Source organism: Lactuca saligna, chromosome 8 (genome assembly GCF_052625555.1).
Source record: "Lactuca saligna cultivar CGN05327 chromosome 8, ASM5262555v1, whole genome shotgun sequence".
In the NCBI taxonomy this organism is placed as follows: Eukaryota; Viridiplantae; Streptophyta; class Magnoliopsida; order Asterales; family Asteraceae; genus Lactuca; species Lactuca saligna.
Genome location: NC_136424.1, coordinates 173285633 through 173299941, shown reverse-complemented (window position 1 = coordinate 173299941; position 14309 = coordinate 173285633). Strand labels below are relative to the sequence as shown.

Sequence of the window (14309 nt, the reverse complement as noted above, 5' to 3'; positions counted from 1 at the left end):
ACTTAGAAAAATCATAACTTCCTCATACGAAGTCAGATTTGGACGTTCTTTTTATCAAAATTCTCGTCTAAACGAATACTATGAATTTTGTTTAGATTGTTAAGGCTAAAAATCACTTTATCGTAAATTCACTTTTTACGCTTCCCGGTGTCGTGCCGGTTCCGTCGCGAAACTTCGACATGTCATAACTTCTTCGTTATAACTCGAATTTCGGCGTTCTTTATATCTCCGGAATCCTTGTTTTGGTCACTACAACTTTCTTAAAAGATAATTGCTTTTCTAATATTTATTTTCAATGCTTATTTTCATGATTAATTAATTAAATCATAATAATTAAGCAAATAAGCATATAATTCACATAATATTCACATAATTCCTCTTTATTACTTCAAAATGAGTTACAAAGGTTGACCTAGACTATTACAACGTTATTAATGCTTTTAGCCCAGAAACACGGACGTTACAGTAAACACCTTTGATCTTGGTGTTTCCTTGAGTTTCTTTGATGTATAGAAGTATAACAAGCCTTACAATACACTAGGGTAGGAATACTTACTAGTTGGAAGCTTGAAAAGGTGCTAAGGGCCCAAGAACACTAGTGTGTGTTCTTGGTGTTTTTGGAAATCTAATCAAAACACAATAATGGATGGATGAAAAGATGTGTAATCACTAGTTGTTATGTTATACCAACTAATCACATCGAGAAATACTTACGTTTTCGGGAAATCGGGTGAAAACCGGGATGATACTTGAGAGTGTTTGTAGTTTACTCCTGAGGTTTCAAATGAGAAGTGAGTGTTTTGGGGAGTAAACTCATGCTTAAGCATGAGTTTACGGTTTTTAGGGTAATTTGAGGCCCAAACATAAAAGTTTGGTCGTGAACTTCTAAGCTACGTGGTATTCGCGGTTTTGAAATTTCAAAACTCGAGACGACACATCCTTTCACCCGTTCGTTTAAAGAATAATTATTATAATAGTCAAACTAACTTTAAATTTGTTAAAAACAAATAGAAATGAAATTGAGTTATAATATGAAGTGATTGACTTTTAGGGTTTGACCGAATGAAAATTTCGGGTTGTCACAACATGCAAACCCTAATAGCTTTTGGATCTAGTTTGTTTAATGAACATGCAATTGAATATCTAAAGCTATAAACCCTAAATCTATCATATAAGAACTAAAATAAGGGTTTAGTAATTACCTTTGATTGTTATATAGCAATAACAATCAATTCCTTGCTTTGATTGGCTTCAAAAAGCTTAGTGCCTCAAGTGTTGCACCTCTAATGGAGTCACAAACACCACTAAGCAATTGGAATAAGGAGAGAAGAGAGGGGAGGCACAAACACCACTAAGCATTTACATGTAGGCTATTAGGGTTTGCAACTAGGAAACCCTAATATGATCGCTTAGGTCCTAAGCAGCCCATGGACTCTTTTAACATATCCCTTGGACGAATTCCTTATGGGCTTCCCATAGAATTCGTCCAACCTATATATTATTAGGTGATCCATAGCCTAATTGTTATTATCTTATAATTACAACTTCAATCCCCTAAGTTTAATTAATCTCCTTTAGCCACAAAATTAATACTTAATTAGTTATTGACTAATATTAATTAAAAAACATGATTTCTCCTTTAATATATTATTCTCATAATATATTAATAAATCATAATTAAACCTTTCTCTCCTTAATTCATCCTACATATTGCTATGGTGAAGGCAACTCAAAAGGACCATACTTATAATCGGGTCAAGTACATACCAAAATAGTTATGAACTTAGACACTAATCCAACACCTACTTCATGCATGAGACAAATCTAGCTATTAGAACCTCATTTTTATCACTTAGGACCTCTTCTAATGTCTGAAAGGACAACCCATTTTGTCAAAGTCATCACATGCACCATTTTGGGACTTTTGGGACAAGAAAGCTTCCATAAAGCTAAAATGACTAGATCTCTAACACACAAGCATAAAGTTCCAAGCTTTTTACCTTCTGGAGCTTCTAGGGCATAACACAACTTCATATCTATAGCCTTGATCTCCTTCTCCAACTCCTTGGTGCAATGACTTCACCTTCAATGGTTCAAAATGCACACCAACTCACACTCACACACAAAACTAGGGTTTGGAACGTTTTCTGGGATATGGAGGCTGATGATAATAAGAGGAAATGAGTTACAAGGGTGTTTATATAGTCCCCAACCTTAAATATTAGGGTTTGCACCTGACATGAGTACGCCCAACGTACTAGGGCGCGCCTAGTATGCTCAATGTACCCTTATGTACGCTCAACGTACTCCTTCCTGACTCAAAATGACAACTTTAGTCCTTATACTTCTCATGGCCCAACTCAACCACTCCAGGGACTACAATTGGCAACTTATAAAAGAGGAAGGATTCGAAATATACATGCGAAGTTCGAGATGTTACAACTCTCCCCCACTTGACCTGAAAAATATGTTAGGATAGGTCAAATGATAAAACCGTATATTTTTTACAAATATTTTGGTAATAATATATATAAAACTTAAAGTAATTGTTTTTAGACGAAAATAATGATTTTTGTATGGTCTTCCAAATAAAAGCAAAAATCATAAAAGATGAGAGGGGTAAGTGGTTTATGGTGGGACGAAATGTAATATAATAATGATTTAAATTGTCAATATATATAAAAATAGATAAAATGGGTATATAGTTATTACTTTATTTTTTTTTTTTCCAACAATGCAAAATTATTATAAAAAAATTAAATATCTTTTTATATTTTGTTTTTATTTTTCTTTTTATAGATTAATGACATGTGAATATCATTAATTTTATTTTTTTAGGAAATAAAAGTAAAAGATTATTTGATGAAATGAGGAGGATAAATTGTAAATTTCAAAATCAAAACAGAAAAAAGCTAAACTCAGAGAAAAAAAATGTAATTTTCTTAATTTTAATACGAAAAAATTTGATTGTTTCCAAATCAAGAAAGAAACGAAGGAAAAGAAAAGGACTTTTTAACACATGAACATAAAACATGTACAAAATGTACTATTTCAAGGAAAGGGGCAATATACATAAATTAGGGTTTTCCTTTATGGATTGATTATACCTTCCTCATCATAAAATTGATGTCGGTACACTCCTAAATTCATCATACGCATGCGTCTCTTTGCAATCAATCGGTTTACACCAAGTAAAGAAACAATAATTCCCGTGATTGATTTTTCTAGGGTTTGTCAGATTTGGTGCAAATTGGACCTTTTTCGCAGGGTAAATTGAAGTATTGTTTGTAAGATTCTTCGACTACGAGGACGATGATGATAAGGATTTATTATTTCATCGATCGTCGTTGATCGTTGATTCCGAAAGGTGGGTTTGGGGTTTTGTATGGAAACTCGTAGCCGGAAGAGGGCGGAGGCCACCTCATCAGCCCCTTCTTCTTCATCGTCCGGCGGTCCTGCCACTCGTTCCAACAAACGCACTCGTCTCTCTTCCACTACATCCCCCGCCGCCGCTGCTACACCTTCCAACGTCGTTGCGCAATCCGTTTGTACTCGCTCACGCGCTTCTAACATGGATACTAACATTAATGAACCGTCAGGCTCTGGGTCAGCCCGCGGCCGTCGTAGTGGAAAGAACATAAATAATCCGAATGCGGGACTGGATAAGGATAATTTGGATAAAGGCAAAGAGAAAGAGAATGAAATTAGGGTTAGGGATAGAGATAGAGATAACAACAGAGACAACATTTTAGGATTTAATAAAGACCGCGGGGGAGTTGATGATGAAGATGACGACGACGATGACAATGACAATGACAGTGATGGTGGCGGCGTGGGGATTTTACATCAGAATTTGACTTCTGCTAGTAGTGCACTTCAAGGCTTATTGAGGAAACTGGGTGCAGGGTTAGATGATCTGCTTCCGTCATCAGCAATGGCATCCGCTTCATCATCTCACCAGAGTGGACGACTAAAGAAAATTCTTTCAGGCTTGCGTGCTGATGGGGAAGAAGGAAAGCAAGTTGAGGCTCTGACACAGTTATGTGACATGCTTTCTATTGGCACTGAGGATTCTCTAAGCACTTTCTCCGTGGATTCTTTTGTGCCTGTTCTTGTTGGGTTGCTTAACCATGAAAGCAATCCCGATATCATGTTGCTTGCAGCTAGGGCACTCACACATCTATGTGATGTGCTACCTTCTTCATGCCCAGCAGTTGTGCATTATGGTGCTGTTTCTTGCTTTGTTGCTAGATTGCTTACAATCGAGTACATGGACTTGGCTGAACAGGTGTGCAATCTTACTTCCTAAATGTTTATATCACTTCACTTGTGGATTTAAACTAATCCTGTGTTCAATGGAATTGTTTTCACAACAGTCCTTGCAAGCTCTTAAGAAGATCTCCCAGGAGCATCCAACTGCATGCTTGAGGGCAGGTGCACTAATGGCAGTACTGTCGTATCTTGACTTCTTCTCTACAGGAGTCCAGGTATGTTGCTTAATCATGATATAGTTTTAAGTTTTAAGCATATATATATATAATATTATCCCTTTTTCCATAATCTCATTTTATCTTTCAGCGAGTAGCACTTTCTACTGCTGCAAATATCTGCAAGAAACTTCCATCTGATGCAGCTGATTTTGTCATGGAAGCCGTTCCTCTATTGACAAACCTTCTTCAGTATCATGATGCAAAGGTGAGTTGTTTGATTCCAAGAATAAAAAATTTATTAACTTTTTTATGTTTCTGATTGTTTTTTGAAACAATACTCTCTTTGTAGGTTTTGGAGCATGCATCCGTTTGTTTGACTCGAATTGTAGAAGCATTTGCAGCATCTCCTGATAAACTAGATGAGCTATGCAACCATGGATTAGTTACACAAGCTGCCTCCCTCATTTCAACCAGTAGTTCTGGAGGTGGACAGGCATCTCTCAGTCCATCTACATATACGGTATATTGATGACTTTATTTTGGAAAAAGCACATAGCTTTTGGAGGTTGCATTACCTAACAAAAAGATTTTTCAGGGATTAATTCGATTGTTATCCGCATGTGCAAGTGGGTCTCCTTTAGGATCAAAAACATTGCTGCTTCTTGGGATTAGTGGCATTCTTAAAGATATATTATCAGGCTCTGGTCATGCTGCAAGCATGTATGTATCCCCTGCTTTGAGTAGGCCACCAGAACAGGTAATGCTTATTTATACTTCTTGTTCTCCTTCTCCATGCTTACAGATTTTCCCTGACTCCTTATAATTTTAATAATCGAAAAAATTTATAACCAATCTGTTTGATGTCTTCATGCAGATATTTGAGATTGTGAATTTGACAAATGAGCTTCTTCCTCCATTGCCTCAAGGAACCATATCTCTTCCTTCTAGCTCTACCTTATTTGTCAAAGGGTCTCTTATAAGAAAGTCACCTGGAAAGCAAGAAGAAACAAGTGGTGGTGCACCAGAAAAAGAGAAGTTATTGACTGATCAACCTGGCCTTTTGCTGCAATTTGGAATGGACCTTCTTCCTGTTCTCATTCAGGTTAGTTTTAATGGAAACTCTTAATTACAACTCATTTTAGCAACCTACTTTAAAGTTTAAAATGAACTTTTTTTTTTTTGGTCTTGTAGATATATGGGTCAAGTGTGAATACACCTGTGCGTCATAAATGTCTATCAGTTATTGGGAAACTGATGTACTTCAGCACATCAGATATGATCCAATCTCTACTTGGTGTTACAAATATATCAAGGTATATAAGTTTTCATTCCTTTCTCGTTGAATTCCATCATACCAAACAGACCCCTGATGTTATATGCTATCGTGACTAGTTTCCTAGCAGGAGTTTTGGCATGGAAAGATCCACAAGCTCTATTGCCATCACTTCAAATTGCAGAAATCCTAATGGAAAAGCTTCCGGAAACTTTCTCCAAACTTTTTGTGAGAGAAGGTGTAGTTCATGCTATAGACACACTCATTTTATCTGGTCCATCCACCAATCCTCTTTCCCAATCATCATCAAATAATAATACCGATTCTACCCCCGGATCATCACGTTCAAGACGCTATCGCCGCCGCCTTGGACCACCCAATGTGGACCCCGAAGATCCCAAAACCGAGGGCTCACCTCCAAGTTCCCTAGAGGCTCCCACACTCAATTCCAATCTCCGGGTGTCAGTAAGTACAAGTGCAAAAGCTTTCAAAGATAAATTCTTCCCTTCAATCCCTGGAGCTCCTGAAGCTGGGATTACAGATGATCTTCTACATTTAAAGAATCTTTGCTCAAAGTTGGTTGCTTTATCTGACGACCATAAGTCAAAGTCAAAAGGGAAGTCAAAAGCTTCCACATCACCCCGGTTTCTTGATTTTTCACCCACTAAGGAAGATAATTTGTTAAGAGTGGTAACCTTTATGCTCTCAGAGTTAACCAAAAGAGACAGTGTTTCTACATTTGAGTTCATAGGAAGTGGTGTTGTGGATGCTTTACTTAACTACTTAACTTGTGGAAGCTTCTCAAAAGAAAGGGTGTCAGTGTCAGAAGCGAATCTCCCAAAGTTACGTCAACTAGCTATCAAAAGATACAAATCTTTTATATCAATCGCGTTTTCAAGTGTCTACAATGAATCGAATTTAGTTCCTATGAGTGTTTTAGTTCAAAAGCTTCAAAATGCATTGACTTCGTTAGAAAGGTTTCCTGTAGTGTTGACTCACAATTCTCGATCCTCTACAAGTGCGCGTCTGTCATCTGGTTTATCCGCTTCATCTTGTCCGTTCAAACTTCGGCTTGTAAGATCACATGGTGAAAAATCACTTCGTGATTATTCCTCAAATGTTCTTCTCATTGACCCTTTAGCAAGTTTGGCTGCTGTTGAAGACTTTCTTTGGCCTAGGGTGCAACGTAGTGAATCTAGCCATAATAAGCCTTGTACTTCTGTTGGGAACTCGGAGTCTGGAAACACGGCGGCAGGTGGCGGCAGCGGTTCGTCGCCTTCTTCTTCTACTCCTGCTTCGGGTACACGGCGTCAGTCAACAAGGTCCAGGTCAGCGATTAGTATAGGGAATTCAGGTGAAAAGGATACCCCACATGAGAAAAATGCAAGTTCTTCAAAGGGAAAGGGGAAGGCTGTGTTGAAGGCAAGTCAAGATGAGGGGAGAGGAGGACCACATACAAGAAATGCTTCTAGAAGAAGGGCTGCTTCTGATAAAGACACTTTGATGAAGTCTGTGGATGATGAATCTTCTTCTGAGGTATGCTCTTCATGTGCTAAATAAAGTGCTCTTTAATTTTTTTATTGTTTTTGATTACTTTACTTATGTGTGTACTGTAGGATGAGGATGTAGATATATCACCTGTTGATATTGATGATGCATTGGTGATTGAAGATGATGAAATATCAGAAGATGACGATGATGATGATGTATGTTACCCTTATTTCTGTTCACTTGTTTATTATATCATTCATTTGTTTACTACAGACATACAACGAAGACTCATTGATAACTTTTTATAATCTTTCACAAATACAACTTTTTACATACGATTCTCCTTCTTCCCATTTTCACAGGTGCTAAGGGACGATTCACTTCCAGCTTGCATGCCAGATGTCCACGATGTCAAACTAACCGACAACACCACCCTCGCGGGTCCCACAACCAGCGACAGCCACACAAACCCCGCACGCGGTTCCACGAGCCGATCAACCCCAGCTCGCGGCTCAGACTCAACCGACTTCCGTGGTCCGACTTCATTCAGCTCAAGGGGATCAATGTCATTCGCAGCAGCCGCCATGGCCGGGCTCGCGTCCGCCAACGCTAGGGCGGTTAGGGGCGGCAGCGGTGGTGGTAGAGACCACAACACCCCCCGGTTAAGCTTCTCCTCAAATGGTAAACAACTCAACCGACATTTAACAATCTATCAAGCCATTCAACAACAGCTTGTGTTAGATGAAGGCGACAATGACCAATACAACACCGATGGAAGCAAACTATGGAACGATATCTACACAATCACCTACCAAAAAGCCGATATAAACTCACAAAAAACAACAAATTCAACAAAACCGGGGTCCACATGTCAAATGTCTCTCTTAGATAGCATCCTCCAAGGCGAACTCCCTTGCGACATGGAAAAAGAAAACCCCACTTACAATATTCTGTCTCTGCTTCGCGTATTAGAAGGTTTAAATCAGCTAGCACCGCGTTTACGTATCGAAACAATAATCGATCAATTCTCGGAAGGAAAAATTTCAAGCATAAACGACATAATTACCCCTGGTGTTCGAGTTTCATCTGACGAGTTTGTGAACTCTAAATTAACCCCGAAATTATCCAGACAAGTTCAAGATGTGCTCGCTCTTTGCAGTGGTAGTCTTCCTTCATGGTGTTATCAGTTGACCAAAGCATGTCCTTTCTTGTTTCCATTTGAAACACGAAGACAGTATTTTTATTCCACTGCTTTCGGGTTGTCGCGGGCCCTACATCGGCTCCAGCAACAGGGGGCAGACGGGCACGGGTCGACCACCGAGCGGGAGTTACGGGTCAGGCGATTGTCGCGCCAGAAAGTGCGGGTTTCCCGGAATAGAATATTGGAATCTGCTGCGAAAGTAATGGAAATGTATTCGAGCCAAAAGGCTGTTTTGGAAGTGGAGTATTTTGGTGAGGTTGGGACTGGGTTGGGTCCCACTTTGGAGTTTTATACGCTTTTGAGTCATGATTTGCAAAGAACGGGGTTGAAGATGTGGAGATGTAATAACTCGGGTGACGGGAGTATGGCAATGGAAGTTGAAGTTGAAGAGAAGAAAGATGATTTGGGCGATATTGTAATTTCACCTCTTGGGTTGTTCCCACGCCCTTGGGTTGAATCTTCTTGTGATGGTAAAGTGATTGAGCATTTCTGGCTTTTTGGTTGTGTAATGGCGAAAGCTCTTCAAGATGGGAGGCTTTTGGACATGCCTCTTTCTACTGCTTTCTACAAGCTTGTTCTTGGACAAGTAAGTTGATTGTTAATGAACTATTGACTCCACTTTTTTTCTGTTCTGAATTGACTTATGCGCCTTTTCTTAATTTTTCATTGTAGGAGCTTGATTTACATGATGTTTCTTCTTTTGATGCTGAACTTGGGAAGACATTGCAAGAATTGCAAGCGATTGTTTGTCGGAAAAAATACCTGGAGTCAACACCTAGGCATGATTGCAATGCAATACTTGACTTAAATTTCCGAGGTGCTCCTGTTGAAGATCTTTGTTTGGACTTCACACTTCCTGGATTTCCTGATTACATTTTGAGACCTGGCAATGAAGATGTATTTACTCATCCTTTTACCTTTCAATTTTTTTTTTTTTTAATAAGGCTGCTGTGTATATTCATAATTCATATGATTCTTTTTTGGGAATGACAGGTCAGCATAGACAATTTGGAAGAGTACATTTCCCTTGTAGTTGCTGCTACTGTCAAGACAGGTATCACAAGACAAATGGAAGCATTCAGAGCTGGTTTCAATCAGGTCATATTTCTTTTTTATATTTTTAACTTCATGTTGATGTTGCTTCTTTAAAAAAAATGATGATTTTTCATATGCTCTCTTTTCTTACATATTGGTAACAATACGTTACAGTTATATTGTTATAGATATGTCTTTCACATAACCTGTTTTCCTGAGACATATCTTTTCATAATTTTGATTTAAATAATTTCAACTAATGTGTATTTTTTGCTCATTCACCAGGTCTTTGACATTACGGCTTTGCAAATATTCACCCCAAATGAATTAGATCATTTACTTTGTGGCCAACGAGAGTTGTGGGAGGTAAATATGTTAAATATTTTTTATCCAGTTGTTGTAATTAAATATTTTTTTTGCTTCATTTTTCTTACAAAACCGCAGGCTGACAAACTTGTGGACCACATAAAATTCGATCACGGATATACTTCCAAGAGCCCTGCAATAGTCAACGTAAGTCAAAATTCCATATAATTCACATTATCATTAAAAAAAAAAACTTACTATTGTTTTTTTTTCACAACTGTTTAGTTGCTTGAGATAATGGGAGAGTTCACTCCCGAACAGCAAAGGGCATTTTGTCAATTTGTCACTGGTGCACCTCGGCTTCCTCCCGGTGGTTTTGCAATTTTGAATCCTAAGTTGACCATTGTGAGAAAGGTATTGTTGACTTTCTGTATAATAATTAATTAATAATTTTAAAATAAATGGTTATAAAATGTTGTTTGTGTGTTGCTCAGCACTCTTCAACAAGCAGTAATGTGACATCGAGTGCGGGTGGCGCGTCGGAATCTGCAGATGATGACTTGCCAAGTGTCATGACATGTGCTAATTACTTGAAGCTTCCTGCTTATTCCACCAAGGTATAATAAAAATAAACAATTAAATGAAAGTAGGTTGGTTGTATTTAAATGAGGGCAATTTTGTAATTTTGTAATTTTGGGTAGCAACTAACAAGTGATTACTACAGGAAATTATGTACAAGCAACTGGTGTATGCTATCAGTGAAGGACAAGGATCGTTTGATTTGTCATGAACAAGAAGCTTTTCATTTCAAACTATTAACCGAATTTTGTACATTTTGTCTGGAAAGCTTTTGGAATTTGGAATCATTTCTTAACTGCAATAAAAGTTTCTCCAGGCGCCCTCCCGGACTCTCAATCTCAAGGTCAGTAAACTTTTCATCTGAAAAAAAAAAAAACATATCAACATCGCATCGCAAAAGGCCGGTTACATTGATTTAAGGAAAAATCGTTATTTATTTTTAATCATGTTTGTTTCTTTTTTACAGTTATATGTGGATGTGGTGATTTGATCCGATGGTTTGTTTGGTTTCTACAGAATTTGTTTTGTAAATAGCAACTAGCAAAACATCGTATTATTTGTCTCTCTTATAAGTCTTATATCTCTAATCGCTACTTCTGTTTACATGGTTCCTTACGCCATATTAAGTTTTACCTTTTGCCATACTTTTGGAAAAAAAAAAAAAAAAAAAAAGTACTCAGGATCTGTTTCAGTTAAAATAAAAAGGCTATGATCAACATTGTTAACTTTTCTTTCTTTTTTCCATGTTCCTGTTTACCAAAATGGAACAAAATGAATTATATCCATATAATCCATTGTAACAAATCTTCATGTATACTGCATAATAATAATAATAAAAGCATACTAGACTCTTGAAGTATATGCATTCCAAATGATGCTTTTCAAATATACATTCACAGATAAATCTTTGCTAGAAAACAAGTTCAATCATTTGCGACATGTAGTACCCTAAAATGGGAAAATGTGTTTGTGTTTCTGTACTAGCCCTTAGGTTAACCTCAAAGCTTACTCTCAACTTGTCCTTTTTTTAAGTTCCAAATATGTGCATAAGACCAAATATACTCATTCAACATCTTATCTTCATTCCAATTCATTCTTTTAGCTTTGTACCTCTTTTGAAACTCTGGTATGTATCTTGTTTCAATTCGTTAGGGTAAATGGTTTATCAAGCTTTCAATCGTACCACTTGTTCACTATATGTCCCATAACGCTAATGATAACACTTTATCACTGATTTATCAATCTTTACCATCCATCATTCCTTCTTAATGACACATTAAGTTTTGTGACTAACTTCTCATTTCATTAGCGTCATAATGCCACTTCTCATTTCTTAGCACAAATCTTCAAATTTGACTTCTTAAAGTCAAAGGTTAAACTAGTAATTTATCATTCACATACGTGTTCTTGCATCAAATCAAAACTAACGATACATAACTCATTCAAACTCAATTTAGTGGCTCTTGACTTGACCATTGTAAAGTTATATCATCGAACCATCATTTATGTAATTGTTGCAAGAAATCATGACATTATTGCTCATTCTTTCATAATATGTACATGGTTTCTTCATGCAACACAATTACTCACATTTGAGTTTGTCCCATAAACCTCAATTCATCACAACTAAGAAAAGAGTGTTGAATGTTATCATGTTAATCCTTGTCAAGCTTTATAAACTCACCTTACAAGCTTCAAATACACACACTTATCTCATTAAGAATGCACATACTTCCCTGGAAATTTTCTGGAAGGCTAGTCGACAGGTCTACCACGATCCATTTGCACTTCTACATGGTCAACAACACCTAGTGTAGATTGTTTCGTTTTTCGGTTCACGTGGATCACATCTAGACTAATGGAAGCAAGTCAACAAACAATGACACAAAATGTACATCACCATGGAAAAATATAGGTCCTTATATTTCCAGATAAACTAGTTACATTAAGACCCACATAAATATGCACATGTTTAGGTAAAAGGCTCTCCTGAATACTTGCATCCAAATATGATATTTAGAGAATACTTTCATATTAAACATCTCATTAGTTCCATTATTTTCCAATTCCATGACATTCTTTATCTCTTCATAACGTTGAATCATCATCCAAAATATGTACACTTGTCTTCTAACCGAAATGTGAGGACGTTATAGTTACCATTCTCTAATGAGATCAATAATCTCAATTCTATTATGTGTTTATTCATTAGGGAGATAACACTTATTTATCGAAGTTACTATACTCATGTGTAACTATTAATATATATGAGCTTATTTGGTCTATGTGCATTGATGAATTCTATACTACATCACATGAAGTTTACCTCAAAGTAGAATAACTATAAATCCCAAATGGTTGTGACCATAATTATATATTTGCTATATAGTGATCTAAAGTAAGTATCAAACTACAACTAGATCCATATATTGAACTCTAACAACCCATATACAAAATAAGTGTGAACATAACTAAATAAACTCTTCAATGGTATTAGCTAAGGCATGGTATTTAGTTTCAATGTTGGATTTAGTTGATAATTAATGTTTCTTATTACTTCAAGACATAAGAGATTATCCACATAAAATGCAACAACGAAGATATATTAAGTCTCATCTAGTAGCTCGAAAGGGTTTGAGATGATGTATATGAGACATAAAGATCATGAAGCATAGTTACATTGTTACCTTGTGATACCCTATGATGCAAAAAATCCGATGCAACTATAAGAGCAAAAGACAATGATAAATTCAGTAACTATGTGTATATAATAAACATGACCCATACGAGTAACTTTAAGATATACTCGAGAGCCCACCAAATGATGAAATAAAGTAGGATCCCGAAGTGTGGCTCATCAACAAGAGCCAAATAGGGATTATTCTATAAAGGCATGGAAGTACCCTTATTGTGGTGATGTAGATAAGTAATGGCATGTCTTACTAAGATTTATAGCCTAATCCTTATTACAATGTGTATTCCATGTAAGGTTTTGATTATGGATTTCTTGATATTGAGCACTTTAGGACTTAGAGATGTAAGAGAATTGATGAGTTTTAACATTGTCGATTCATTAGATTCTAAATATTTGGTTCTGGTATCATTGACGTCATATCGTGTTGATGTTGATCAATATGAACTTGATGGTTCTATTAATTTTTTTGACTGTTATAACATTTTTTATGAACATTATTGATTTTGGGAGATTTTGTTTATTTAATGTTGTTTATTCCCTCTCTATATGAGAATTTATTGCGACATATCCTCAAATTTAAAGGGTATTGCATGAAAAATCAAAATCAACCAAGTTGTATCTTGATAAGATATTATATTTGTAACATATACATATGTAAGTTATTTACCTAATTAATTATTTGAGGTCTTTACGACATTTGTTGCATTCTAATAAGCCTTGTTAGATACGTATCTTTCAACTTTTTTTCCTTTTGGTATTATACTGCGAAATTAAGCAAATTTCTTCTTCATGCTTTCATAACTTTGGCATTATTAAGCCGTTGTACAATTTTTTTTAGGGCTAAGACAACTTTCAATATAGTTCAATTTTAGTGGAAACCAAATTAAACTGAACCATAAGCATCTCTTAGCTCGAAGAGATAAGATTGGAAGGATAGTTGTTTATGTGCTACAGAATGCCATCTTTGCTATTTTTTTTTGAAAATGACAACTTACAAAACCATTAAATGAGGGATTCATGCATGCACATGGGAAATGGTACTAGTACCATCATGTGAACTACAATATTATGTTTTATATTTTCTTTTTTTGTCCTTAAAACGATAACAATTTATTATATAAACAGATCAAAAGATAAATAATTATTGATCACAAGTTAGATGAATATACTAGTATACTAATCACATGTTTAATATAAGAAATGGAAGCATCATAACATCAACATATAAACACACACACACAAACATATATATATATATATATATATATATATATATATATATATATATATATATATATA

The 14309-nt window shown here is 36.2% G+C and overlaps 1 protein-coding gene across 1 annotated transcript; it reads left to right on the top strand.

Moving 5' to 3' along the window:
• The first annotated feature begins 3058 nt into the window (after positions 1-3058).
• LOC145008295 (E3 ubiquitin-protein ligase UPL3-like) lies at positions 3059-10918 on the top strand. Its single transcript, XM_078966913.1, has 18 exons — positions 3059-4288; positions 4377-4487; positions 4579-4695; positions 4780-4950; positions 5026-5187; positions 5305-5532; positions 5622-5743; positions 5823-7239; positions 7320-7409; positions 7557-8981; positions 9068-9292; positions 9389-9493; positions 9716-9796; positions 9875-9943; positions 10022-10150; positions 10231-10353; positions 10461-10658; positions 10782-10918. Exons 1-17 carry the CDS (start codon positions 3386-3388, stop codon positions 10524-10526), a joined length of 5544 nt encoding a protein of 1847 aa, XP_078823039.1. The 5' UTR covers positions 3059-3385; the 3' UTR covers positions 10527-10658; positions 10782-10918.
• The last annotated feature ends 3391 nt before the right edge of the window (positions 10919-14309 follow it).

What these genes read in the sequence shown, in the direction of transcription:
- LOC145008295 (XM_078966913.1), top strand. Translation starts at nt 3,386, where the DNA reads ATGGAAACTCGTAGCCGGAAGAGGGCGGAGGCCACCTCATCAGCCCCT. An exon ending in TCTTCTCTACAGGAGTCCAG is followed by an intron (nt 4,488 to 4,578) that starts GTATGTTGCTTA and finishes TTTATCTTTCAG; the next exon opens with CGAGTAGCACTTTCTACTGC. An exon ending in TCAGTCCATCTACATATACG is followed by an intron (nt 4,951 to 5,025) that starts GTATATTGATGA and finishes AAGATTTTTCAG; the next exon opens with GGATTAATTCGATTGTTATC.